This window comes from Neodiprion virginianus, chromosome 3 (assembly GCF_021901495.1).
Source record: "Neodiprion virginianus isolate iyNeoVirg1 chromosome 3, iyNeoVirg1.1, whole genome shotgun sequence".
NCBI classification, from domain to species: domain Eukaryota; kingdom Metazoa; phylum Arthropoda; class Insecta; order Hymenoptera; family Diprionidae; genus Neodiprion; species Neodiprion virginianus.
Genome location: NC_060879.1, coordinates 28,026,793 through 28,053,402, shown reverse-complemented (window position 1 = coordinate 28,053,402; position 26,610 = coordinate 28,026,793). Strand labels below are relative to the sequence as shown.

The window sequence follows — 26,610 nt, the reverse complement described above, 5'->3', positions numbered from 1 at the left end:
ACATATGGTGTATCGATCCAAATGACAACATGTATCACCATGAATTGAGGCGATGAAAGAAAAACAATGAGTAGGTACCGCTTTATCATTTCGCTTGTGTTTTTCTTATCAAACACGTTCTTTTTTCTGACGTGCATTCTGACCAGTATTTTACATCGATTTTACTTTTACTACTCCGTTTTGGCAAACTGACATTTCGGTACTGGATTGCCATCGCGATGACAAGCCTGCGAAAAACGCCCCGAAGTATTAATGATAAGGCTAAGGTCGAGATCCTTCGTGAAAAACTGTTCCAATGGACGTGCGAACAACACGCTACCAATCAGCCGTTGAATAAGGAAATAATTGGTCGTAAAGCCGTCGATCTCTCACTCGAGTTAGGTCTCGGAGGTAAGTCAATTTCTGATTCCATATATTGTATATTCAATATCGGCATGCGATATACATTCACGCATATATCGACGGTGACAGCTATTTCACGAGGTTGAATTTCGCAACCTAAAATGTTTGAAAATCTCTTAATACAGACGTTAAATTTTCGAAAAGATGGGTGACGATCTTCCTGAAGAAGTACGGTTTTCCACCCTCATTCGCTTCCACTCTGCATGGTCCGGTCTTCAAGGACTATCGAGAGTGGATCGACCTGATGAGACCCCACATGTCGCAGTATCGGTACAAGGACGTCTTTCAGGTAGACGAGATGGGAATGTACCACGATATTTCACCAGAGAAGATACCCGGAGAGGCGGTCGGTTGCGTAACTTGCAGAAACGGGGAAGACAGGGAACATCGCGTGACCTTATTGCTCTGCTGCAGCGCATCGGGACTCGAGAAACTGCCGCCGTTGATATGCGGAAAATTCGATACTCCTGTGCAGGCTCACTACAGCTGCCGATACTCTTTCAACCCGGACGCGTGGATCACTCGAGAGGTATTCAGAGTCTGGATAACAGAGTTGAACGCTCGAATGGCGAGGTCAAACAGGAAGATCGTATTGCTGCTGAGCAGGAGTCGCGTCCACGCTTTCAAGGACAATGCCCTGTCGAACGTGGGCCTGATTTTCTTCCCGAAAGAGTTCCCCCCGAACTTACAGCCGCTGAGGGCGAACATATTTCACCGCTTCAAAACGATCTACCGGCAAAGTTACACCGCCAAGAAGGTGACGATGGGGTCCAATTTTAATTGGACCTTCGCGGATACTATCGACAATATCGTCAAAGCGTGGGAGAGCGTCCCGAAGGAATTTATCTTGTCCAGTTTTCGCCGAGCTAATATCAGACGCGATAACGACACGTCGCCGATCATCTCCTGTCCTGAATGGAACCGCCTACATCCAGGAATCTCATTTCGCAGTTATGTTACCTTCGACGATAATCTCAGCGTAAGCTTCTCGTCCATCAGGCGGTCTCACCGTTTAGCAGAAATATCAACTACCTGCAAACATGGCGCGCAGACGCGTTTCGCATCAGGGCGCCATCCCAACGGGGCTTTTCACGAACCCATAGAAATCGGAAGTGATTCCGAGTCCTCGGACGAAGATGCGGTCCAGGAGACATCGATGGACAAATCGGACAGCAATTTACCCCTGCATATAGCATGCGTCGAACACGTAAACGATGGATTCGACGCAAGAAATACAAGAACGGCGTCTACCTTTCGGGGTGAAAACAGTCCACGGGTCTCGGATATCAACGCGGATATGCTTCTTCCATGCGTTGTTGCTGACATTGTTCGAAACATGGTCGGTAAGGTTGAGGACATTGCCGAGGATCGAGGGATAGATGAGGACGATACGGGTCTTCGGGCGCAGGACGAAGAAAGCGAACGGAGGGTGATGGCGACGAGAAAAAGAGTTCGGGGGGAAATTGACGGAGAGGAGGAAACTAACGACGACTCACGGGAGCCAACGGAGAAGCGATGGATGGGCGAAGAGGCATGGTACAAAATATACGAGCATAGCTTCGTCTTCGGGGCTCCGGATGGTCCTCGAGGGACCGCTTCGGACCGTCGTGCGGACGTGAAAGCGGGTGCGTTGCCGCAGACGGGGATTAATTCGTCACAGAAAACCGAGGACCTGGAGAAGAGGAGCATCTTTACTCTGAGCAACACGCCCTCGATCAGACCGCGGAATTAATAACCGTATACCGACTTCTTCGGTGCTCTCTAAATCAATGAGATCTATGCTTGCAGTGCTCACATCATTTTCAGAATTGGTTAGGCTGAGTGAGAGGGGAAAATGATTCGATCTGGTGTAGTATTCAACAAAGTGTGCCTCCTTCTCGGGAGCCAACGAAAATTACCTGTTTTTATTTATTTGCAATCTGAGGTAATCAATTGTAGAAAATTCATAAAAGGATGAGACTTGTACGAAATTTGGTGGTGCGATGGAATTATAATTGATCGATATTGAGTTGGACAGTTTCTATCAGGTACGGATTGGCGGGTTTTGAACCGGTAAGGTAATTCTATTAGCGGACCGGCCCATAACCCAAAAACCGCAGGAGAAATTGTCGTTTGCAACAATAAACCATCCAATTCTAATCTTTTACAGTTTAAGTATCAATTGTACGAACGTAAACGGTGGGATATAAAAATTTATCTCTCAGGTATAGTTCAATGAGAAAACGGTCTTTATCACATGTTTGTTTCATGGAAGATCGTTTTACATTTCGTATTGTTTAGTCCGTTTGCGCAAAGTCGTCAGTCTTAGGAAATTTATTGTCGATACTTTCGTCACGAAGTCCGCCAGTTTGGAGCGAATGTCCGTCATCTTGTCCGTCCGAATGTCGAATCTTCGCTGTATAAATAGGTACATTTATTATGTCCGTTTCCAACTTTACTCGAGTTCAGATTATCATATGAAAAATATTACACGACACGATATTTTTGTTTCATATATTCATGTTCATATCCTGTCATTATGCCTCTTAACATATGTAGCATTCTAATTGTCTAAAACTTGACTGCTTCAAATGTCGACAATCTCTTAAAGTCGCGTTTGAAATATGTACGTCTTTTATGAATTCTATCAGATTACGGGTCGGCTTCGGCACAATTTTATTACCCACACTAACAATACCACAAGGGAGTTTATGTAAAAATTAATTGCATTGTGATCTGAGCGCGTTTATGTACGCCTCAAAATCCATTTCGTTTCGTATCTTCAGCCGCTCTCCGTTAAAAATAATTTATTCCTTCACGAAAAATTGAGTTTTAAGGACATTATGAAAATTGCAATACTTGGCACATTAGTCGATTTGTTTCCAACGGACAGCGATGTTTATGGCTATTCGACGTCTTAATGAGTCGTTCAGGTACATCGAAAGGTGAAAAGCTGGAGTGTGAATAGTGAGTTTATACCTGAACCGGTGTGGAAGAGATTAGAAGCCGTGCCATAGATCGGACAAGCTGAATGTTATTTTCTTCCCTCAACCCAATCCACTCTACTTACCGCAGAACTTTGTCACTGTTTCCACTAGCCACCTTCCGACCTTTCCGCTTTTCACATCCATGCGAAGTTTAAGTAGATTAGGCTAAGCTAGGTGAGGGTGCGACTCCAATAACTGCAGTTCAGGTTCTTATTCTCGTTCATTTTACAGCTAAGGTACGGGAATACTCTAAGCTATAACACGGCAGCTTCGGCGCTTAGATCGCCCATATACATATCCCGTATCCCACACATCTAAGCGTTAGGGATGATCGAATTATGACGCGCAAATGTCAAGGGTGGATCAATAGATGCGTGATTAAATTGAAGGGTGTTCCATGAATTTTAATCCGGAATATCGATGAGGTCTGCGGTACTCGGTCTACAAATATTGGCGCGGTGCTTTGCGCTATTCGCAAAAGAGGTCACAACGAAATGGAATTTTTTTGTGAATTTTATGCACCTGGCATGTACCGTTACGAACTCAAAATTAGAGACATTATTTTCTCGGATCTGTTGAAAATTTTGAAAATTGAATTGACCTTGCATCGAGAAACGTGTGTTTGAAGTAAATCACTTTGATATCGTCGAGAATAAAATTCGTAAAATACGATGGACGATATTTTCGAGTTTCTAGAGAATCGATAAATGAAAATAACGTCTATTTTTTCCAATCTTGAAACATTTTTTTCAGTCAGACATATAATATTCACAATTTTGGCGCTATCAAATACAGATTGGAGTTTAATGATTTGAAAAGCTCTCTTAAAATTTGGAAGTGCGATTGTCCGTTCTTCGGAAAATTTCAGCGTAATCATCGAAGAAAGTTACAAAACACTTTTTTTTTATTAATTACTATATAAAATGACGGGGAATTATCGCGACGACAATTGCTTCGATAATAGAAATTTCCATATCGTTATTAGAAAGTGGCTTTCAAAAACCAGAATCGGACATAAAATGCTTATTGCACTTGATTATAACTCAACGTGACTCGCCATGCGAAAGAGAGCTCAACGGCAGTCCATCGTGGGAGCCAGACGACGAGAGTACAACTGTCCGTTGTAACTGATTAATTAATGTCTGGAGCGGATTGTACTTGTCGGGCAAACTACACCGGCATCGGGCTATTACTTCTCGTCAGTGTCACTTGGCAAATTGACCTTTGATCATTATGTTCCAATGTTTCCTTCGAAAAATTAAAGAAAAAACGCCATGTGTTTAATCAAGTGACCTAGATCGACCACGGAAAACAAATCCAAACGTCTGACGTGATGCACGCTTAATGCGTCGATGCAGGTACTACCCTAATTCGGTTTAACACGTAACTCCATATTGTCAATTACAATAAAACTTGTGGAAGTCAATTAAGCTTGTCCTGAATTCCTCAGATTCAAGGAAGGTCGTTGGCCAAAAACCGCTAATCTTTCATAATTTTATCACCATAATAACATGGTCGAACCTTGAGTATTTATTATACCGTTTATATTCGTGAGTTGCGGAGTTTTGAATAGAAAATACTGGAATCACATACAAAGGCTTCGATATCGATGCTTCGTTACAAATCACTTCAAAACGGGTAAAATTCTAAGGGGCTTGTTCGATTTCACTTCGCGATGGCTCACTTTATTCAGCTAACTGTAACACTATTTATTACAAGTTCGTTGAAACAGTTTTCTTTATCACATTGAATATTTAATTTTACAACGTTGCACCGATATTTGATCATGATCAACAAGTGGCAATATTGATACGAATATGGTTATAAAATAGACCAACAAACAAATGGTAGACGGTTGTAAGGTATAGGGAAGACCTGACGTTTCTCGGCATAGCGTCACGTAACGATGGTCGTTACACAGCCAGGATGTTCCGTAATTTGCCCTCATCCAGCAGATGAGAATTGTGCAGGATGTCTTGTCGGCGCCACAGTGCCGGACAATACTCCCTGGAAAATGTGCATCCCATTACCTTTCACGAGGGCAATGCTCGATATGTCTCGGAGTTGGTTGCACCTTGGGGGCTGGATTTCCCTCGCTCTGCAAACTGCTCCATATATACCTATACTGCCTAGAATTCTCCCTCGCTGTACGTGAGAAGCTTACGAATTAAACCGGCGGATGAGTCCAATTTTTCCTTAATCAAATACCTTATTTCAAAGAGTATAAAAATTTCCCACTGCCATCCAATTTTACTCGGTTCTTACATCGATGAAATTTGTTTTTACTGTAAGGTCTTTAATTAATACTAGCACAGTTATTTTCGCGTATAACCTGCAAGGTATAAGCGTCGAATTACACTTTCTCTTCCTAGTTTAACGTCCTAGAGTTCCTGAGATCCGAAAATTAACCTGTCCGTAAATACGGAATAATGCCCCTGCATTTTGTTTTCTTCTCAATTCTTAATTACCACGAACCCCATGATGTATACAGTTTGTGATTGAACACGGAAAGCTTTCATCCTCGACTTGAAGCATGCTAGAGATATTCAAGCCCCTCATCAATCAACGATAATCGCTTGCTCCCAGTATCAGGAGGGCTGCAGGTATCAGTATAATTGATTTTATCGTGAACATTCTAGGGACCCAGATCGCACTAAATTAGCTCGGCAGAAGTTTCGTGGGCTCAAGAAAACCGACTGCGAGATAATCGGTCCATTTTACTCGGGGATCGGAGTTGGGATTGGAAGTTGCAAAAACAGGATAAAGAGCAATAAACAATCGCCGCTAATATCTTTCTTCCCTCCCTCCCTTCCTCCCTCCCTCCCTTCCTCCCTCTCTTTGTCAGTTCTTGTCATCGATTCTGGGTTGCGTGATTAATGAACCGCGTTCATTATAGCGTCGCAGAAAAGTGTAGAAAAAACTAAGCCAATCACTATCGATCTCTAGTGTCAGGACAGTCTTTACGAACACTGTGAACAATATGACCATTTTACAGTAACAGCATGAAATAAAATTCGACAACTTAGGCGGAGATCAATCGTGCGGGCACTGAGTGACGGTTTCTACGTTCGCAAATATCTGTTTCGAAACGGACAATTCGTGGCCGAATGTGTATTCTACGCGTTGAGCCTCTGAGAATCGACAACTGTATAAGGAGAGGCAAAAGTATAGGGGGATGTTTTTCCCCTCGGGAGGATAAAAATTTATGGAACCGGCGCTGGAACTGTATCTTAACATCTCTGAAACGTAAAATTATTTACCCGTATACCTATTTTGCGCGCATTTGCCACTGAAATATCTGCACCATCTCTTTTGCGCCGAATAGCATCCGATGTGCTACCTTGTGTGGAGAAAGGGAAATTTCATACATGCCATTTTGCGGAGTCACATACACGAGGTGGTCTCCACCAACTCAGCCACTTTTTTTTAATCCTCTCGGATCTGTTCCATAATTGGTTATAAAGTAGTACTACTTAAAGGTACTCTCTGTGGATTTTTTTCAGATTGTTTAATTTACTCGTTTCGCAACTGGTTTATTTCGTAAACCCGCATATTATGGAAGATTGAAGTCGTGTAAAAAAAATTATAACGCAAAAAAGTTCATGTTTTTCCATGAACTATTCAATGCAATATATATAATTCCAGAGGAAAAGATGGAAATTATTTTTTTTTCTTTCAATGTAACACATTTGAGTTCACTGTAAATTTTACAGGGTGTTTGGCAGTGTATTGGGGGACGTATTAAAAATTTTAGCATCTTTGAATTCGAATTTCTTGCCGATTAGAAAAATATTTTACCGAGAGAGGTGAATTAAGGTACATACATCTGAGTACATCCTCTTTCCCATGAACTATTTAATGCAATAATCGGCAAGAATTTGATGCGAATGAATTAACGCGATAATAGCGTTAAATAGTTTATGGAAAAGACGAACTCAGAGGTACCTTAATTCACTTTTCTTAGTAAAATATTTTTTCTACTCGATAAGAATTTCGATTTCCACGATGCCAGTTTCTTCATACGTTCCCAATACACTGCCAAATACCCTGTAAAATTTACAGCGAAATCATCGGTGACGCATTGAAAGAAAAAAAAAATCATTTCCATTTTTTCATCTCCGAAAATAGCCTTTCAAAAATATAAGATACATTACATTGAATAGTTGTGTTGCAATCCTTTTTGCCCGATTTCAATCTTCCATGATATACGAGTTTAACAAAAAAAAAAAAAAATCAGTTCCAAAGGGAGTAAATTAAAAAATTTGAAATAATTCACACCGAGTACCTTTGAGTAGTTTATCCGGTAGGACAAACAAAAAGTGGCTGAGTTAATGGAGACCGCCTCATATGTCACCTGTATAATTTGTGCAACACAAGTTATCATTCCAGTCCTCAAATACAGTCGTCAATCGCCGCTGCAGCGCGAGTTTTGCGGATATGAAATTGCTGTTTTCAAGTGGATGACAAGTGCGGTGCGGTGTGTCAGTTCCAGCAAAGTAATTGTTTTGTTTTGAAGCCATGTTCGATAGCTGTTCATTTATGCGAATGATATTTTATCGATTTGCGGCAGTGATAGCGCATATACCGGATAAACACGTCCCCTCATTGCCAGTTAACGTTCCAGCGCGAGTCTCTGCGCACCTTCTGCAGCTCGGTTCAATCGATATAATAAACCTGAATTACAGGCGGTGTGTAGCGTCGGTCTCGTAATTTCGCACTAATCGAATTGTTGTTATTCACGACGGTCCAGAGGTCCTCAGAAACACTTGGTAAGACCGGCTCCTTTACGTTGTTTACGCGGTAAATTTTCGAAAAGGGTTGACGTGGAACGATTGCCCCCGTAGCTCGATGATTCTTCCCCTCATCAGGGGGCGAAACGGATATGGATGGACGCTATTCGTTGTTTGCTCGAGAATAACCGAACTGGGAGGGACCCAAGGCTGTTCTACAAATAGATACGGTAATAAAGTTACAGACTCGGGGTAAATCGGGGTAAACTCTCCGATCACTATGCATATAACAAGATAAAGCAGCACGGGATTATTAAGGAAAATGAGGAAATTACTCCGTCCGATTTAAGTTGCTTCGAGTTTGATTACATTCCGTTACGCTGCCGAACTCTTCTTCGAGATTTCAGTTTAGATCCGGGCTATTCATCTTCCCTCCATGGCTGCGGGAGTTTTGGAAATCACGTTATAGGTTAATAAATTACCCTTGAATAACGAAGGGCGCGTTAAATGCGTATCCTTGCTGTTTAAATACTTTATTTTTATTTTTTTTCAAGTATACAGAATGCTTGTTTTTAAATATAATGAACGGGTTTGGGTCGTTCATTTTAATAATAAGTTAGTATTGTCTCAGAATGCGAGATAATTCATGCTTACGTTCATCCTCGTGACTTCTTAATTCCCGGTATGTTGACATCAATTGTAAGAAATTTTTGTCACTTTGTAGTCAACTCGCAATCAGTGTTTCCCTTCCTGCTGAAAACGGCTCGGCAATCAATAGATTTGAAAAAATTACCAGAGTGTTTCTCTGAAACTCTCTGCTTCTCCGAAAATTTCAAAATTTGTTTGACACGAGGACATTAGGTATTCAGACTAAATTCACGAACTTGTTACTCAAAGTCAGAGGAACAGTAAAATAGTCGTACCTGTGTTACGTGCCGTGTGTGTTGAACGTATTGAACGCGGAATGCTCGCTGAGCAATTCTGCGCGTAAGTCATTTGTCAAGATTATATCTTTGGCGTGGTGTAGAAACACTTGAGAAAAAAGTATAGCAAAATACTCAATGCTGCCGGACTGTAAATTAGCAATATGAAACATCCGCACGTGTAAACCTCGCGCAATCTTTCTACCGTACACTTGTCTTTCGATCATCGTGTCTTGGTCGAAATTTCATTTTCCTCCGGGTACTTGATCCAATTGTGCAACATATACGCGCGGCAATTTTTCCGCATCCTCAACCTTGCTCGCAAGGAAAGTATCCCGAGTCGATCTCTTCGATTTGTTTTCTTTTGTAATATGTTATAGTAGGCTATAAAACCTAAGCGACACGTATTTTTTTTCATCCGCTATGAAACACTTTAACGAGCCGACATCACCCTCCAAAGTAAGGCGATTTGGCAGTTTTACTGTATTCTTTAATTGAGAAAACTACACTTTCATTTCTCGTTATGAGAAAACTTTTCCAGTTGGATTGGTTAAAAAATATTATATTCTTGTGGGTGAAACTGCTAAATCGCACCTTGACATTTCTTACTTCGGAGGGTGGTTTCATCCGCTTAAAGTGTTTAATAGCAGATAAAACCCTCCGCCCCCCCTCCATAAAAAAAAGAAAAAAAGAAACGGTCGCTTAGTTTTTAATCTTCTATAACGTATTACAAAGGAAATCGGATCGGAGAGATCGAACTAGGATACCTTCCTTGTCAGCTTATTTTAAATCCAATTCTGGCACCGTCCTTTGAAGCGTGACGGTGTTATTTATTGGAACAATTATGTACAAATCGGTAAAAAGATGACAACGAATTCTATTATGACGCGGAATCAGTGTCGCCTACATCCGGTGACCGATATTTCCATTCTGACGCATCGTCTTCGTCAAAGTGACGCCGAGGAGTGAACAATTAGTCCTTCACTTTTCAGAGGGCATAGCCGAGCGAAAGGAGTGAATTATGCATGTGTCACGGGGGGTCTTCGACGTCGAGTCCGCCGTGAGGAAGCTGTCTTCTCGTTTTCGTCGACATCCTGCGCAAGTTTCACGGCTAGAATGGCCGGTAATTTCGGCTGTTCGTTCTTTGTTCTACTTCATTCGATTTATCGGACACGCGCCGCTGGAGATTCGTGACGACCGTTTTGAACCCTGGAGTTACGGGGTTTTCTACTCCATACTCTGTTGTACCCTTCACACCTACTTTTTCTACATCGTTCTCCGCAAATTCACGGTCATCGAAAGAAACACACCGATTCTCGACGTCACCGAAACTGCAAAGGTGCGTACATGTACCTTTATTGCATTCTTCGGATTCAAACTCTCACGTGATTCGTTTTACCTTCCAAGAGTTCTTTGTTAGGTCATTTGAGTATTTAGCCTTACTTTTTCGGAAAAAATCAAAATTGGAGATATAATCATTTTATTCACATCCTAGAACGGTGAAGGAGTGCGAGGAACGGTTTGCCAAGGGTCTCAATTCTAGTGGCATCGGTGCGGTCAGACTCTGAAAGAGGCGGTAAATTCATACGCCACCGAAATAGCTATTTTCGTACCAAGGACGTAAAGTGTTATGCCCGTTATGCGAATAATAATTTTCGTCCTACGTAGGCGTAAAACGGGATTTCAAGATTCGGGCGCGGGCGTAAAATTTGCAATCAGGGACTTGCAAAGAGCTGGTCATAAATCGGATTTTGCTTATTAGGAGCAAGTTTGACCCCAGCTGGCACGACTAGCCCTATTAGGGATTTCTTGGCTTGTCGCGGAGCTCGAGACAAGCGCACCTGAATAAATTTCGGTACGACATACCGGGGAGAAATTGCCCGAATTTCAAGATACTTATCATATTTTCCTCGGCGCGAAAAAAACGACCTACTCTCATCACGTGCAACTGGACTAACAGCAAAATAATTTCTGGCCATGCAGGTGATCTCCAACTACTCAGTCTTGATGCTGAACATCCTGGGATCCCTTTGGACGCGAAAGCAACTCGTCGAGGTGACGAACATCATGAAGCAGTTCGATACAAGGATGCGTTATCTCGGTTATCCGCTAGAGGAAAGATACGTGAAAGTTTGGGTCTTCTTTACGTTCGTTTTCAGTTTCATCGCTTGGGCCGTTATCGTCGAGACGGGCATCGTCGCCTTCCGGGAAACTTTCATTGAAAACATGATCTACATCCTTGGCTACGTGACGAACTCGTTCAGCACAATAAAGTTCTCAGGCATTGTGCTTCTGCTCGGACAACGCTTTCGACATCTGAACGAAGTCGCTCAACGTAGCAAGGACTCGTCAATGCCCGTGCAAAAGTACCCCGCGGTAGATTTCAGAGTAAGTTACACGCCACACGATTCTAGAATGAAATTCGATCGCGTTGAACACTGTAGAGCGGTAGTATAATGGTGTTCATGCTACTGCGGAAATAAACATCAAAGAAACGAACAACGAAGAAGAGAACCGAAGACAGCGTTTGGGCTGAATATGATCGGGCCGTGCTGATCGTTTACATTTTCCTCTTATTTCCTCGTTAAAGGTGATACATCAGCTGCACAACAGCTTAATGAACGCGAGCGAGAGTCTGAGCTCTCAGTACTCTTGGCCCCTTTTGGCATGGCTGATAAGTCTCTGCGGCCACAGCGTGGCCAATTTGTACTTTTTGATTGACTGGCTGGTATCGACGACAGAGTCTGTGAACACGCGGTGGTCACTCGTCGCCTGCATCGCTTGGTGGGTCGTCGTTTTTGGATCTCAACTTCTGCTTCTTCACATCGCCTGTCACTATACTTCCAGCGAGGTTATTATCCCTCAGATTTCGCGTTGCCTTACGAATCGAACCGTCTCGTTTTCAGGCAACCCTTAAAAATTACCTCGTCTTTACATTCAGGCAAACAACATAGGCTCGATCCTCTTCGACTGGAAGTCGTTCGCAGTCAGTCGCAGCTACGTGAGTGCATTATGCTTAAGATTCTGAGTAGAAAAGCTTCGATTCATTTGTAAAAGTATTTTGGTTTATTTATTTATTTAACAGAAATTTTTTTCACAGAGAATCGAGTCTTCTCTGCATCTCATCAATCGTAGGTTGAACTTTTCTGCGGCTGGCTGCTTCCACGTAAACTTGCCTCTCCTGCGTTCGGTAAGTTTGTCGAATTGGTCAAACAATTTCAATCGATATGCAATACATCTATAAGTTGTTAACTTGTTGGAATCGAATGAACCTTCTCGCTCTATTGCTGTTTCAGATCACCGCCCTCCTCACGACGTATCTCGTACTCTTGTTGCAATTTCAGGCCTAATCATGCCGCCTTTTCTCGCTTCAAATAAAACTTCGGAGTGGCAATCATCGTTCATTCGTGTAACACACTCACTCTCTTCGAACGAATGCTGTACGATTGCCAGAAAATCCGACGACTTGGAGGGCGAGAAAGTAAAAATAGCTCTTGGTCTCTTTCTGGCTCTTCCCCGGCAATCGAAAGCTCGTTTTTGCAGACGACGATGTGTTTTCAGTGGGGATTAACGACCGAAAGACGATTACGATGGAGGTCTAAAAACCCAAAGATTCTGGCGAAGGAGTGTGAAATAAAGATGGTTATCCCCTTTTTTTGATCGGGTTGCTAGTCTCGTTTGCACATCGGTAGAACACCATCGGCCCAACCTCAGAATTTCCATTTCTTCCCGTTATCCCAAAGCATATGTGAACGTGAGTAAACCTGCGATCAATGAATAATGCGAATGAGATCCAAAATTATTCGATTCGCGAAAATATGTTTCTGGGCTTTACCTTGTGAAAACTTTGACTCGTCAAAGACAATGGCTGAAAAAAGTAAATGAACTGGAGAAGTTGAAGAAAAAGGAATGATTGTGATGAAATTCAGGTTTGTACCAACCGTGGTCGTCAAATCACGCGATTTAAATGTTTTCCATTCAAATTCGCAGTTCGTTTATAGATTGTTTTCTTTTTTGGGTCCCTGCCTCGCTTTTGACAAGGGCTTTATCGGCCCGGCAAACTTCGATCGTTCCGAATCATGGTCTGGAGGTTATAAATGTATACAAACAATTGTATGAGGGGAGAGATTTCGATCGGTAAAACAATTGGAAGAAATTGTTGATACTGCAGACGTATAAGAAATCGCAGTATCAGAAAGCTCAAGGGTGATGAATATTTTCCATCGAGAAGTCAACAATTGTTTTTTTTTTATTTGCTTTTGTTTCCCATTTTCTCAAATTCCAAAAGGAATCGTGTCGGAATTCTATCGTAAAATTCTTCTCAGGTTCCGCTACAAGAATTCCTTTATCATTTTTCGTATTAGGGTTTAGTTTACTTTTCACAGGGGCGACAAAATTGACGGTTTATAAGGTTAAGTATCGTTCATTGTTCAGCTTAGGAATTTTCTGTAAGCTACCTAGTTTCCCAGTATTTAATATTTTCAAAAAGTGGCGTATCTTCAATAACCGGGATTCACGTTTATTATGAATTCGTACAAATATCCAGAATGTAACATTCAATGATAATTAGCATACCTTACATAGATGCACGATTCAAACTTCGAAGGATAAGCAGAATTTTTATTAAGGCTGATTACAGCCAAATAAGTGATCTCAAAATGTAGAATTGATGGGTATACTAATTAAAGTATTTATACACGTCTAAGTAACAGAAAAGCTTTATCGGGTTTTATTTTATGCCGTTGGTTGTGTTTGGTGACCCGCAGGATCCATTTTGGTGCAATGGTCTGTGAAGGAAATATTTACAGGTCAATGACTACAGGTGTCGATATTTCGAAAATGCACAGAACACTAACTCCGCGTAAAGATATTTCTCATCGATTTTCAACGAAATAAGCATCGTCGTTCAGGTCCCATTTGAACAAAATGGTCTTCCATTCTTAGCTGGAAAAAAAAATTTCTTTCGCTAGTATTGAAAAATTATTAGCGGCTAGAATTTCATAGACGTTATATAGAAGTAAAAACGCTTGGGGAGAGTCCAAAGGTACGATAATACGCGTGATAGGGAAAAGGAAAATTTTTTAGAAATTATCAAAACTACGGTCTTACCTCCCCTATGTAATCAATCAATATTCAAGGAATTTATCAAACAGGATGAAAAGTGTCAAAAGAAGCGAGCTCAGTTAACGAGTAAAGCGATATATATATATAATATATATATATATATAATATATATTCTCTAGGGATATTGGCAATATTTTCCAAAGGAGATTGATAATATCTCACCACTGAATATAATACCGATTACGCATTCATGGAATGTGAATTCAATTAATCCAGAAACATTGCCTTCAGTGTAAGGCCTGATTGTCGCACGATTGAATTTGCCCGTGCGAAAAAAATACGGTCTAAGGTCAACAGGGATACTCGCGAAACGAGGTCCATTCCAATTTGCAATTTCTCGAAGGAGCCAACTTTAAATCAGATTCTCGGAATCGAGGATCCGCAACTTCACGTCGTAATTGGCGAAACTGAAGGTTGGAAATAAAAATTTTCAAGATGGAAAAGTTTATCGACTTACGTACCAATAGGTAGCTCGTAAATTCTTCAGAATATGAAATAGGTGTACATTGGCTGTTAAAAAACGACGCGTCGAAAACTGAATTTGAAACGACGCCATTAAATCGTAGACGAAACTTTCGGTAGCATTTCTGCAATCTCTCGGACATCTTCAATCGCAATTCAATTCGCGGTTTCAGGACACTTGTATTATATGACATAATTTCTTGCGCAATTACTGTGTATTGTTTGCACTTGGGTTACCTTAATAGCCACCCCGTCCTCCGTTTTGCGCATAACTATTTGCGGGGTCAAGTCAACACCCGCAATCCCCTTCAGGTCGACATCCATTAGACTGCTCCGTATACACAACGGGCGCTTCGCGTTTAAACGCCATTCGTTATGCGATCAACACGCATTCATCTTCTTGCCAGGATATATTCGCGATAAGTTATTTCCTCCGAATATTCGATATTGATTATTCCGCTGTCCAGATAATTCGGTGGTTTCTCGGACCTTGTGTCGAGATTAATATTTGTTCGTATTTTTCAATTTGGTCCATTAACACTGGTCAACAAAAATTCACATTTTTTGTATAAAATGAAAACTTTTAACCGATCGTGTTAGGAACAAGGGTTAATATGATAGAATTGGTTTTACAATATTTTAGGTACGAATAATTTTATTGCAATATGATCTTTTTAGTTTTTCTAAAAGTACAGTTTTTATGAACAAAAATGAGGTTACGCATAGCGACAGCTGATCCGAATAGCAAAACACTCTGAATCAAAAAAGGTAAACCAAAATGACAAACATTCAATTTGACCGATAGTAGCTGTAACACAAAAATTAGACCTGATCGAATCAAAATAAATATGGTTTTACAATTAGGGTAGATGGGTATTTTAAAATTAGCAAGCACCTTCCTTGTTAAAAAATGTCGTTCACCGGTGCAATTAGTCGTTATTTTCGCGTAAAACATGCGAAAATATCATGGAATTTTTACGTGGAATGGACGATATTCTCATTAATTGACCCTTGCCCTATTTCAATACTTTTCCAAATTTTTGCCGTTGTATTGGTTCCAGGGGTGAATTCCAATTTTTTATTATTTTATTTTTTTTTCATTACCTTTACTTCTATCCGGCGCGAGTTTTGGCTACCAAATTTCAGATCTGTATTCTCCCTGTGTGTCAAGTGTATTCGGAAATCAAGGATGCAGGTACGGGAAGGAAACGTCGAGTGTTGCGATATGAAATATGATTGGTATTCCGCACGTGGTATCGGTCCCACGTATCATTCCACGATACAAGATTTTCACGCACGACGAAAGTGTGTTTAATAATTTCCTCAATAGCGGGTGAGAGTTTATAAAATCATTCTTCATTTTCACCCTGTTCGAATTTATTTTTCACAAAAACTCTCAGCTTAAAACTATTTTTCCACTGATATACGATATAAAATGCATTAATTAATTTCGATTCACCGTTTTGCTCGCAAGCGTTTTTCCACAGCTGGCCAAGATAAAACGGCTTGTGAAGTTTCCCTTCCACCTGTATAAATTAAGACGCATCAGCTGCGAATCACGCATACAAAAGCACTTCGCTGATTTGAATAGAGGCCGAGAGATAACGCTCAATTTTCGCTGCAGGGCAGATAATAATAATAACAATAATAACAATGCATTCTATCACGTGACTGGGACAAGTTCCTTATCCAAATTGACCGGAATATGTACATTCTTGCAAACGGTCGTTGGCTTAACATTTATGTACGAAAAAACAATAAGCAAAAGAAAAAAAGGTACGAAATATAAGAGAGATCAATTTACGGTGATTAAATTGAGTCCGACTGAAATCCTCGAAGGTTTTAGGGTCGTTGCCGGATCGCGAAGAGTCCACCGAATCTTATCAATAAATCCCCTGCGAAAAAAAGGGGGGGAAAAATCAGATCTTACCGCAGCTGGAGAGCGACAGCTGAGGGAGAATCCGGCTGGGATGAGGGAACGGTATGAAATATCAGACTGCAAGGTACGAATGCGATTTCGTAAAGCGCGTGACCCGGTAGGAAAATCTGATTTCCCCCGAGTGCAAATCTCTCGTTTGTCAACACCCTCATCCGACTTGTCTTAGGTGCTCCACGCTATGCGGTATATTTATATATATATCGTCCGAAGTGCAGCCGCTTGTCGACATTACAGATTTTGAGCCAGATTGCGAACCCTGCACATTAGGGAAGAACAAAAACAAAAGAAAAAAAAATCAAAAAAAAGATGATTTTAGAAATCAGTTTTCCATGTGCGATGAGATGTTGTATTAAGAAATCCTGAAACTAGATTTCCGGAAGAACCTCTTTATGGGATCATGTCGTCAGGTTCACAGATCATGGTTTAATTTTTTCTTTTCACGTAAGGTGTATTCGAGAAAAGTGCGGGGCGCGGAAAATTGATATAATGGGCGTCGAGATTTCGGAGGATTTATTCTCGAGGCTCGTCAATTTCGGGAAAGGTCGTTTGCTTTTCTTGTTTATGGCGGATACAAATGGAATGGTCCATGGGTGCCGTATAAGCGAGACGCTGCTGATGGATTAGTGTCGAAAATTGTGTTTTCCTCGTCCCAATTCTTCCCATTTATTCTTCTTGTTCGTACCTCGTCTTTTTTTCGCGTCTAATTGAGCGATAATTAAAAGGTGTAATCCGGTGACTCGGCCGAGCGGAAAACGGAGACTCGACATGCAACGAACTCATTAACGTAGCCCGCGATTCGCCGACGAAAACACGACGAACTTTTCGGTTAAGAAAATTTTTTCTTGGCTAAGTTTATCCCTTAAATTTGACCCTCGCAGCCGATACACTTTGTTACACAGCAATTGTTTATTTTCCTCACCGTTTCACCGGAAAATTATACTCACTTACTATTTCACAAGCTATTCTTTGTTCTATCCTAATATATAGTGACAATCGTCGCGTTAAAATATTTGTAAAAGCGTGATCAACGAGCGTAACTTTCTTCTGTTTCATACCCACTTTCCATCCTTCATATTACTGGTTTTGTAAACTTACAGGTTTCGATTTTTCAAAATTTCTACATATTTTCCATCAGATGCGATTTAGAAATTTAATCAAATCTCAATCAAGAAATGATGTGTTTTTCAGTGTTCTGTTAACTGTCCTTAGTAAAGATTTTCAGCTCTTTCAAGGAACGGTAGAAAAAAAAAAAACAATAAAAAAACAAAATATGCCTACACAGCTTTTGCGCGTAAAGGAGAAATCACCAACATTGTACCGATTTATACGTTTATTCTGATTGCGGTTGCCGGTTGATAACGTACAAGTATAACGGGGTTCATTAATTTAACCTTATCGCGTGCTCAAAGTGCGCGTTGCTGTGAATTTTTTTCCATATTTTTCACCCCTTTTTCCTCTCTCCTTCGTGTCTTGTCCATGCAGCCTAAGTCCCAACGTCCTCGCGGATTTTCTCTCTCAGCAGATATTTATCTCTCCTCTCTCTCTCTCTCTCTTAGCTGCCTTGCTCCGGTTTATTCAAATCACGCCCGAAATTGCGAGGTGGAAGCCACGGCTTTGACGCCCACTAACGTCGCCCTTGTTGCATGCTTCACCCATTCCCCAATTATCCAAAACTAATTCTTATTCAAACCAGTCGAGCAAAACACAAATTTCAGAGTAATGTGCGGGCGTAGCTTTTGAGTTTCGTATCGAGTGTCTCTCTCTCTCTCTCTCTTCCAACGGAATCTCAAGTCACGTAGATGCCTCGAATCGATATCAGAATTCATTAATATCGTCGTGAAAATATCAGTTTGGCAGTCTACCCGTATTTTCAGCTCCAGCTTAAAATAAATTTCTCCCCTGTCGGATGAGTTTATTTCACAAAGGTCAAGACGCGCTTTCGAAGTGCGGTTCGCCGTCGGACACTCGCCTTCGTCGTGTACAAATACCATTTCTCCCGCGTGTTGAATTGAAGTTTCCCCGAACAACAGCGACCAGAAAAAAACTCGGAGTCAATACTACAAGGGTGGAATCCCTCTCGCCGCGAATAAACTTGACAATAATTTCCTAATTGGGTTATCCAGGGGTTTCGCACGCGTGTAAGATACTCTTCAATCGCGAATTTACTTCTCTTCAGGCTGAACGTCCCTCGTCGTCCGGGCGCCGAATAAAAAGGGACAAAAATGTTGACAAAAAGGGCGCATGGGCTACTCTCCTCCGCCTCCTCCTCCTCCTCCTCCTCCTTCTTTAGTTCGCTCGTATTTCTCGTTGTTCTTTTCTCCGTGTTTATCGTGCGAAGGATGCACATGAACGTAACATCCACATGGCGCTGATACCGCCGCGGGTGCCGGACTCGTTCACTCGTCTTGTACTCGGGAATATTTTTGCGATTTACGTAAAGTGGATAACCAAGCAGCGCCTCAACTTGGTCCTGTTAGCGAAAATAGCCGACCCTTTACAACCCGTTTCGCTCGCTTCGACCCGATGCAAAGTGTTCTTTCCGTTGACCGTGGAGCTGTGGTATACATATCTATCAGGCGCGGAAATATGTGTCAACGTTGTTAAGATACTTTCTATAACCTGGACCCATGCCCTTTAAACGATACCAAGGTGCAAATATCCCGAGTTGAAGTTTCGCTCGTGAATAAATTGTCGCAATATTCTTTCGGACAACTGTACTAAATTATTGTGAATTGGCCCTGAGTTGTGCACGGAATTCAATTGTACTCGGAAATGTCCGGAAACAAATCTTTCCTGTTCAATTCTCTGCTTGGGGACGAAACTTAGTATCAAGACCGCGATATTACGGGTGTCGTACAAATTATTCCAAAGTGTGTTATACAGATAACAAATAACAGTATAGATAACAGTGCTTCATTTTAGGGGGGTACTCAAATTATTCTTCCCACAACAGAATGTCATTTGCGAAATAATAATAACTAACGAAGGGTCGATCGGTGGACTTTAATCTTATTTTGATAACCGAAAGCTATTCTAACAAGAAAAAACTCCTTAGATCCACTACACAGATGTGTTATACGAAACTTTTTTCTGCTGTTCAATCAAGCTGCCCGTGTTTCTTTACGTTACCCAGCGTGAAAAATACGCCTTGTTAGTACGCAGCTAGTTGATTCGGGCATATGACGTTTTTATTGCTTTTGGACGTCTGGAGTAAAATTTAATTAAAACAGCTTCCAGCAGATACTTGAGTACGGATATTACTACGGGGGTGTTGATATCATCATAAAAACCCGAGACGCTTTACAATTTTTGCTTATGGATTAATTTTGTCCGCATATGAATTAATTGTCAAACGGACCAAGTACTGCAGGAAACAAAATTCTATTCGCATATAAACCAGAATAGAGAATTTATCTGCGATACGTAAATGTTTAAACGAATCAATTAGGCCGTTCTAAAATATTTCCATGACCTAATTAGCTTTTATTTGCTGGCAATGAAAAGTTTTTCACGTTCAGTTTCCAACAGTGCGATGATATCGTTCCCGTTCGGTATTGAAGCGGTGCCTCGATGATGCAGCCTTGTGAAATGGTGTGAATTGAGTAGAATGCGCTGCACGCTTGTACATTTTCAAAGATCGGAATCCGATAATGGTTTACTGGATGCTGAAACAAGAAGGCAATAACGGTTCGCGCACAGTGTGAAAAATTTCATTCAACGCCTCGATAAGAAACCGCTTGTTCGACATCGAGCAATATCGTTACAAAAATACCTGCGTCTTTCATCTTGATAAATTTCTACAAACGATAAGCTTATAATAGAAATAAGAAATCATCAGCACTCGTCACATTCGCTTTCTTCGATCCACGCGAGATGCTGGCCGTATGAATACTTGGCTTACGTGATAAATTCCGGGTTTAAATTCTGATATCCGCCCACGGAATATTATATGACACGCAAAAACGACGAGTCTGCAGTTCGCAGTTTCTGCAGCAGGGTCGGAGAAGGGTAATCTGTAATTAATCGCCTGCGCAAAACTGTCCGGTCCGTTTATACAGTCGGAAATTTTCTCGATCACAGAGCGACTTTAAAAAATATCAAATCCTGGAATGCTGGAGTTTAAAAACATTTTTCCTCCGCTGATCATCGAGGCGTGAATTTCAGTGCTAGGGGTCGCTAATCAGGGAATAATGATCGTTAAATGAACAATCCGCCCGGCAGAGCGTCGGCTGCAGGTTGAAATTTGACTAGTTCGCAAAAATGGCGATAGAATCGGAAGTTAATTAGTTCTGGGGTTGAATTTTATCGATCGTAAAAATTTATCACCCCCCAGTAAGGATACGGGGTGGGCTGGATTAACGTTGTGACTTGGTATATTCCCGTAATTTGAGCAAGTCGGGGAACCCTTTAAGTTAAAGGCTTTAACCAAGCGCGAGCACTTCGTGATTAAACTTGTACACCCACAGCGATGTCTAAACATTCCGTATGAATTATAAACGGGATTCCGGTAAGCTCGCGGAGCTGATTCGGAAACTTACGACCTTTGCGGACGAAGCAGGCGTTTCGCACACCTTCTAAATGCCACGATAATCATGGGCGCTGAATTGCGACAAAACGATGGAGTGATTGGAAAATATCGCTAAATAATAATTTCTCATTTCACTGCGTTCCGTTTCAGTTTTTATTTTGTACTCACGATTTCTCTTTCGAGACTTCTATAACGACCCATTTTTGCCGTGATAACACACTTTGTTGCACAGGTGATATTCTCTCGTTTGAGAATACCAGGAACCGAAAATTGAGAAATCACATTCATTCATAATCACATTTGAACTGACTTGCATAAATAAAGTAACGCACTTTTGCGCGAGAAAATGTATTCTGCAGTTTCGACATGATCCCTGAAAATTGTTTGTAACCTCTAAGGAGGATTTTCAATTATCCCATTTGTAGTAGCAAGATTTGTCGTATCTACGCAGTTACTGGTTTTAAAGTGCTTAAAATTTGGACAACAAGTTCATCCTCGTACAAGAAATACGCATTTGAAGTTGGTTCAGACACATTGACATATAAAGATGTTTCGCACTTGGGCGTCTCCCATCTTTAAATGCTTCGGTTCAAGCTTCATTTCGGTTTGAGCTTTCCGTCCGAGTTCAATATTCCCGTCCTATAGAATCTGGTAGCCAATTTTTTCTGCATGGCAAATCAATCGGACGAACACCCGATATGGGAATTTCGCGTATTGCACCCGCACGAAATGTTCGGTCATATAGCCGTTTTTTCGCTTCTCCGGCTTCCCATTGACCGTTTCGTTTCGCGTATCGCACGACCCGACAACCTACGCTTCGTCTATGACGCAGATTTGCTTCCCTCTCGCGGTATCTACGACGTCCTTGGGCAAGGATACGGAGGGCTGGGAGAAGAATCAATGAGACGGCGCCAAGGAGACTGGCTCGAATCCTGCTCTTTGAGTTTCCAGCACACTCTGCGTCAAGATTTGCCCCACAGGCTGGCTACCCCTCGTTTTAGTGAAATCGCGCGTTCGGGTTTCTACCAGAGAATGCTTGATGCCTTCATTTCTGAGAAAAAGCACTAAAACTCTCGTTAAGCTCCCGGTTTGCCCTAAATTGTTTTATTCGTTGCTCCGAGCCTTGCACGATGCCTATATACATATACTCGGTGAAAAGGATGAGTCAAGATCTTCAGAGCCGCTTATCGCGCGTGAAATCCAATTGTTTCGAACCCACCTCCAAATAAAAACATGAATTATTCGCCACTGCATGGTCTTGTTTCCCTTTAAAATACCTCTCGGCGATTACCAAAAGCAAAAAGTTAACCAAATTTAGGGAAATCCTACCACACAACTACATGTAAAAATGCTTTAGTGGGATGCGTTGAAAATCTATACCATGGACGGATACTTTTGCGTCGTAAGGGTGAAATTTTGAAAGGGCTACCAGGTGCCAATGAAATTTCGCCTGAAAGAAAAGTGTCCCGTATTTTCTGTTCACGCGATCGCTGTACTGAATTGGGTATTCAAAGTAAGAGAGGCACTTTGACTCGAAGTCCAAAACCGGGAACGAGGGTGATCGTTCTATAGGGGATAAGGTTAAGAAGCCGAATGACTGTGAAGTCCATGCGTAACGAATATCTCACTTACGTTTCTGCTTAGAAGTTCACTATCGCGTTGAAAAATCACCATGTCATATGTTCGGTTAGCTAAAGTTTCGTAAGAATGAGCTTTCGAATCTAGGGTGAATTATTTTGATAGTTCAGTTCCAGCTGTTAGTCAAGACGAATTAATTTTTTTTTAAATTAAATTGAAATTAAAAAAAAATTAAAAAAAAAATGCTCGTCTGGATAAGGCTGCCAAAAGAAGTCTGTAGGGAATGTAAGAATATGTCTGACAATGTTGACGCGGCGATGGTGTGAAAAGCGCTAAGAAGAGCAAGCCGTACACTTGGCTGCCCAAGCATTGATACCCCCTACTGCGAAACTTGGTTCTACTATGTATCTAGACCGAGACTATCGTGTGGCTGGAATTTTTGTGCGCACCTCCCGCTGTGGATAGTAACCGTCTCAAGGCCACCGATGTCGTCTGCTTTTGCCTATACATATAACCTGTACATCAGACGAGGCGAGTCCTTTTGAATCGTCGGAATGGGCATCAATGCACGAAATTTAGAAACAAATCGATTTTCGAATATGTATGGAATATTCCAGCTCAACTGAGACGACTGTTTCCCTCACTGTCGCTGATTATAGATTTCCATAGTGGAAAACCTGACTCCTCGTTTTAACAAAAGACCTAATTTTTTCAAATTTTTCCTCTACCCCTTGCGAATCTGAGATTGCAAAAATTCAAAGACCACTTGGGCTGATTTTAAACTTCTTTTTTGCATTTTTTACCAAAGCTCAACTCGGCCTTTCCGTATTTACTGTTTTGTTTATTATTATTATTATATATATATTTTTTTGTGAAATTTCGACTTTGGCGATAATTATTCGACGGTTTGGAAGTGAAAAGAGTACTTTTTAGGTTTGGCAAGTAAGAAAAAAAATTTCAGAAATACGGTTTCAAACGAAATTCAGTTAGGGCAGGATGTAGGTACTTTGTTGTTGTCTCGGTTGAACTGGAAAACCGCATATACATTCACTCAAAAAAATATTAAAACAAACAGTTATTGGACCGACCTGTACAATAAGGTTGAATAAAATTTCCCGCTGAAATCTATTTTAAACTGAAAATACTTTATCGGAAAAAATATTTTACTGGACCGATTAGATTCAGAATTTAATCATTTATGACTTATAAAAAAGAGCGTGTTATATGAATTACTCAAAGACTACTTAACTGAACAAATCCGGACCTGATCACTTCTAAGTTGAAGCGAGAAGAAAAGCTCTGAAAACTGAATTTTTATTTTTCAGACTAAATAGATTTATTCCGAATTACACTACGAGCTCCAACTTTGGAGTTTCAAAAATTTTGTAGGATTCGACATGGACAGGTTTGAACGGCATTTTTTTTCCGAACTGTGCAATTCGACTAATTCCGGAAGTTTTGGCGCCTGACAAACTCGAAAATCAGCATCAAACAATCGGTTAATTTGGATGATTTCAACGATAGAATAGTTGGATAAAATATGATCTAGTGATGAGAAAATTTTGGTCTACAATCAAATGGTAAATGATATGTTGAAGATAATCATTTCTCGGTCTGGATTTCTCTTACCATTTATCGATCCAGTTTCAATCGGAAGTGATCTCAAAAGCAGTCTAATGTCAGTAAATAATGTTTCAATACTTTTCATTTCATTCTTGTTTTTTGATTTAATTCGTTATTTTATCGGCTTTGTTTGTCTGTCTATCGTTTCATTTTCGCGAGTTTATTTTTTGGGGGCTTATTTGTTATCGATATTTGAATCAATCGTCGGATTCGTCTCCGAGTCAGTGCGTGGATTTGTTTGCTCGGGAGTTATTTCGCGTGCTTTTTCACAGTGGTAAAACACACAGCGTGGGATGTATTGAACGTCCGCTGTTGTCTTTGCACGGTCAATGCGAAATGGGGTGTAATATCACCCCGCTGAAAAATTAACTACGTCTAGGGTTCTTTGACGTTGTCCGAGGCTTGGATGTAGCATCTGGTCTACGTTCCGTTACACGGCTTTATTTTATTAGGCTGGAGATATCGAATCGCGCGATGAAAATAAATATCTGCGTATATTGATGCGCAAAATGGCAATTAGAAGATCGGTATATGTATATATTATTAATGGCTGCAGTGCGTTCCGAATTTGTTACGAAATACGGGCAATTGATTTCTACGATTGTACAATTTCAAGGTATCATGTATACGTCGCTAAAATTTCATGGAAAGATACCGAGTTCATATTTTAGATCGTCGATAAAATACAATTTACACTACTGCGGTTTTAAATAATTGCCAATACAGTTTTAATTTAAGTCTGCAGCGGTAAGTAAGCGCGAAAAATATTTAGGTGAACTTAATGTGTCGAATAAATCTACTGTGAGTTGTACTTACACTTGTATGTTCTTTATTGTTAGTTATAAGACTCGGTAACCGAGTTCTCTATTTGAGGTTTTTTTTTTTTTACGAGAAAATGTAATATTTCTAAAATCGAATATTTTAATCTCGACCCGAAGTTCACTGACAACAAAGTGAAAAAGAATACATTATTGCATGCTTGTGCAATATAATTACTGATATAATATTCGGGGAAAAGCTTTTTTCAAATATTTCAAGCGAGAAATTCACTTGCATTTTGATGACTTACTGATAAGATTTTACAATTTAGATTATAGATTTAGTCTGCAAGGATAATTTTATAAAATCAACGAAAATATCCTGATTTGCAATTTCTAATCTGGCCGTTTTTAAAACGATTAATGAAGTGAAATAATAGTATCAGATATACAGATTTTAGTATTAGACATTTATTTGTCAATTCAATCATTTACAATGACAACAGAGCGTTACAAATTAAATATGCGAGTTCTTATCATTATATACATACATCATTATATGAATTACGTTATAATCGGTTCAAAACTATCATCACATTCTAATGAATGCATGATAAATTTCATAGAAATATAACATTACATGTTTTAAACCTATATGTTACACCTCTCCTTCCAACAGAAACACTTGGATGAAATTTTTTTTTTTCCATGTTTTAAATTTTTTTTTTTTCTATTCTACTATATCGCTAGTATTATTATCAAATCGTTCACGTTACTTTGACGGCCTTCAAAATTTATTGTCAATCGAAATAATTACTAGTTGCCGTCAAAGAAAAATGGAGAAACTTTGAAATATGTCTAAGGATTAAGAAATTTACAAAAATGGAGAAACCGAAAAATGCTTAAGAATTAAGATATCGATACAAGCATAAGTCTTAGTCAATAACTTGCGTACCATTTGTCGTAAGATGAGGTAAGCTCCTTTGAAAGAGACGCTGAAGTCATGTCAAAAACTTACACAAGTGTCGTGCGCTGCATGTGGCGATCGGATGTGTCCGATGCGTTATTCGAATTTCCTCCGTTTTCTTATATATTGTCAGTCTCCTTTTCGGTGCACGTGGTATTTTTGTCATTCAAGGATAACCCGTTCAGTAATGAACTTAGACAGGGAACGGCTCGCGCACCTTCACAGAATCCTGAATCGACCACCAGCGGGTCGTGGAACCTGCCCTTCTTGGGACTGGCTTTCCTCTTTCGGTCAAAGGTCCTTCCCCAGCCATCTTGCCCGTCAGCCTCCGGCGAACGGATGCAACTTCTGCCTCGCTTTTGACCATTCTTCTTATTGGCTTTTGGTAGCGACATCCAGATCGCACCGGCTTCCACGGTGCAGGTCCTATACGTTATCTCTCCGTTTCTGTCACTCGTTGGCACTACGTAGCTGTAGGATGAACGTTTCATTCTCGAACCCGACGCCTTGTGGAAGCTACACGAGGGACGTGGTTTGCTCGAACACGGAGCCTTCGAACAGAAACTGCTGCCCGAACTCTTGGCGGGGATCGAGATGGGCCGATTCTCTT

The 26,610-nt window shown here is 40.7% G+C and overlaps 2 protein-coding genes across 3 annotated transcripts; both read left to right on the top strand.

The window, feature by feature from the left end:
* The first annotated feature begins 60 nt into the window (after positions 1–60).
* Positions 61–3,982, top strand: LOC124301169 (tigger transposable element-derived protein 6-like). Of its 2 annotated transcripts, none has more exons than XM_046755924.1 (2): positions 61–390; positions 528–3,982. In XM_046755924.1, the coding sequence occupies exons 1-2, from the start codon at positions 219–221 to the stop codon at positions 2,132–2,134; spliced, it is 1,779 nt and encodes a 592-aa protein (XP_046611880.1). In that variant the 5' UTR covers positions 61–218; the 3' UTR covers positions 2,135–3,982. The 2 variants fall into 2 exon arrangements, with proteins under 2 accessions (XP_046611880.1, XP_046611881.1); XM_046755925.1 differs by having other exon boundaries at positions 252–390; positions 547–3,982.
* A 4,022-nt stretch (positions 3,983–8,004) lies between these two features.
* On the top strand, positions 8,005–12,996 carry LOC124300671 (putative gustatory receptor 28a). Its single transcript, XM_046754977.1, has 8 exons — positions 8,005–8,137; positions 8,213–8,328; positions 10,014–10,360; positions 11,005–11,409; positions 11,612–11,872; positions 11,963–12,022; positions 12,122–12,211; positions 12,318–12,996. The coding sequence occupies exons 3-8, from the start codon at positions 10,043–10,045 to the stop codon at positions 12,369–12,371; spliced, it is 1,188 nt and encodes a 395-aa protein (XP_046610933.1). The 5' UTR covers positions 8,005–8,137; positions 8,213–8,328; positions 10,014–10,042; the 3' UTR covers positions 12,372–12,996.
* The last annotated feature ends 13,614 nt before the right edge of the window (positions 12,997–26,610 follow it).

What these genes read in the sequence shown, in the direction of transcription:
- LOC124301169 (XM_046755924.1), top strand. Translation starts at nt 219, where the DNA reads ATGACAAGCCTGCGAAAAACGCCCCGAAGTATTAATGATAAGGCTAAG. An exon ending in ACTCGAGTTAGGTCTCGGAG is followed by an intron (nt 391 to 527) that starts GTAAGTCAATTT and finishes CTCTTAATACAG; the next exon opens with ACGTTAAATTTTCGAAAAGA.
- LOC124300671 (XM_046754977.1), top strand. Translation starts at nt 10,043, where the DNA reads ATGCATGTGTCACGGGGGGTCTTCGACGTCGAGTCCGCCGTGAGGAAG. An exon ending in ACGTCACCGAAACTGCAAAG is followed by an intron (nt 10,361 to 11,004) that starts GTGCGTACATGT and finishes CTGGCCATGCAG; the next exon opens with GTGATCTCCAACTACTCAGT. An exon ending in TCGCAGTCAGTCGCAGCTAC is followed by an intron (nt 12,023 to 12,121) that starts GTGAGTGCATTA and finishes TTTTTTTCACAG; the next exon opens with AGAATCGAGTCTTCTCTGCA.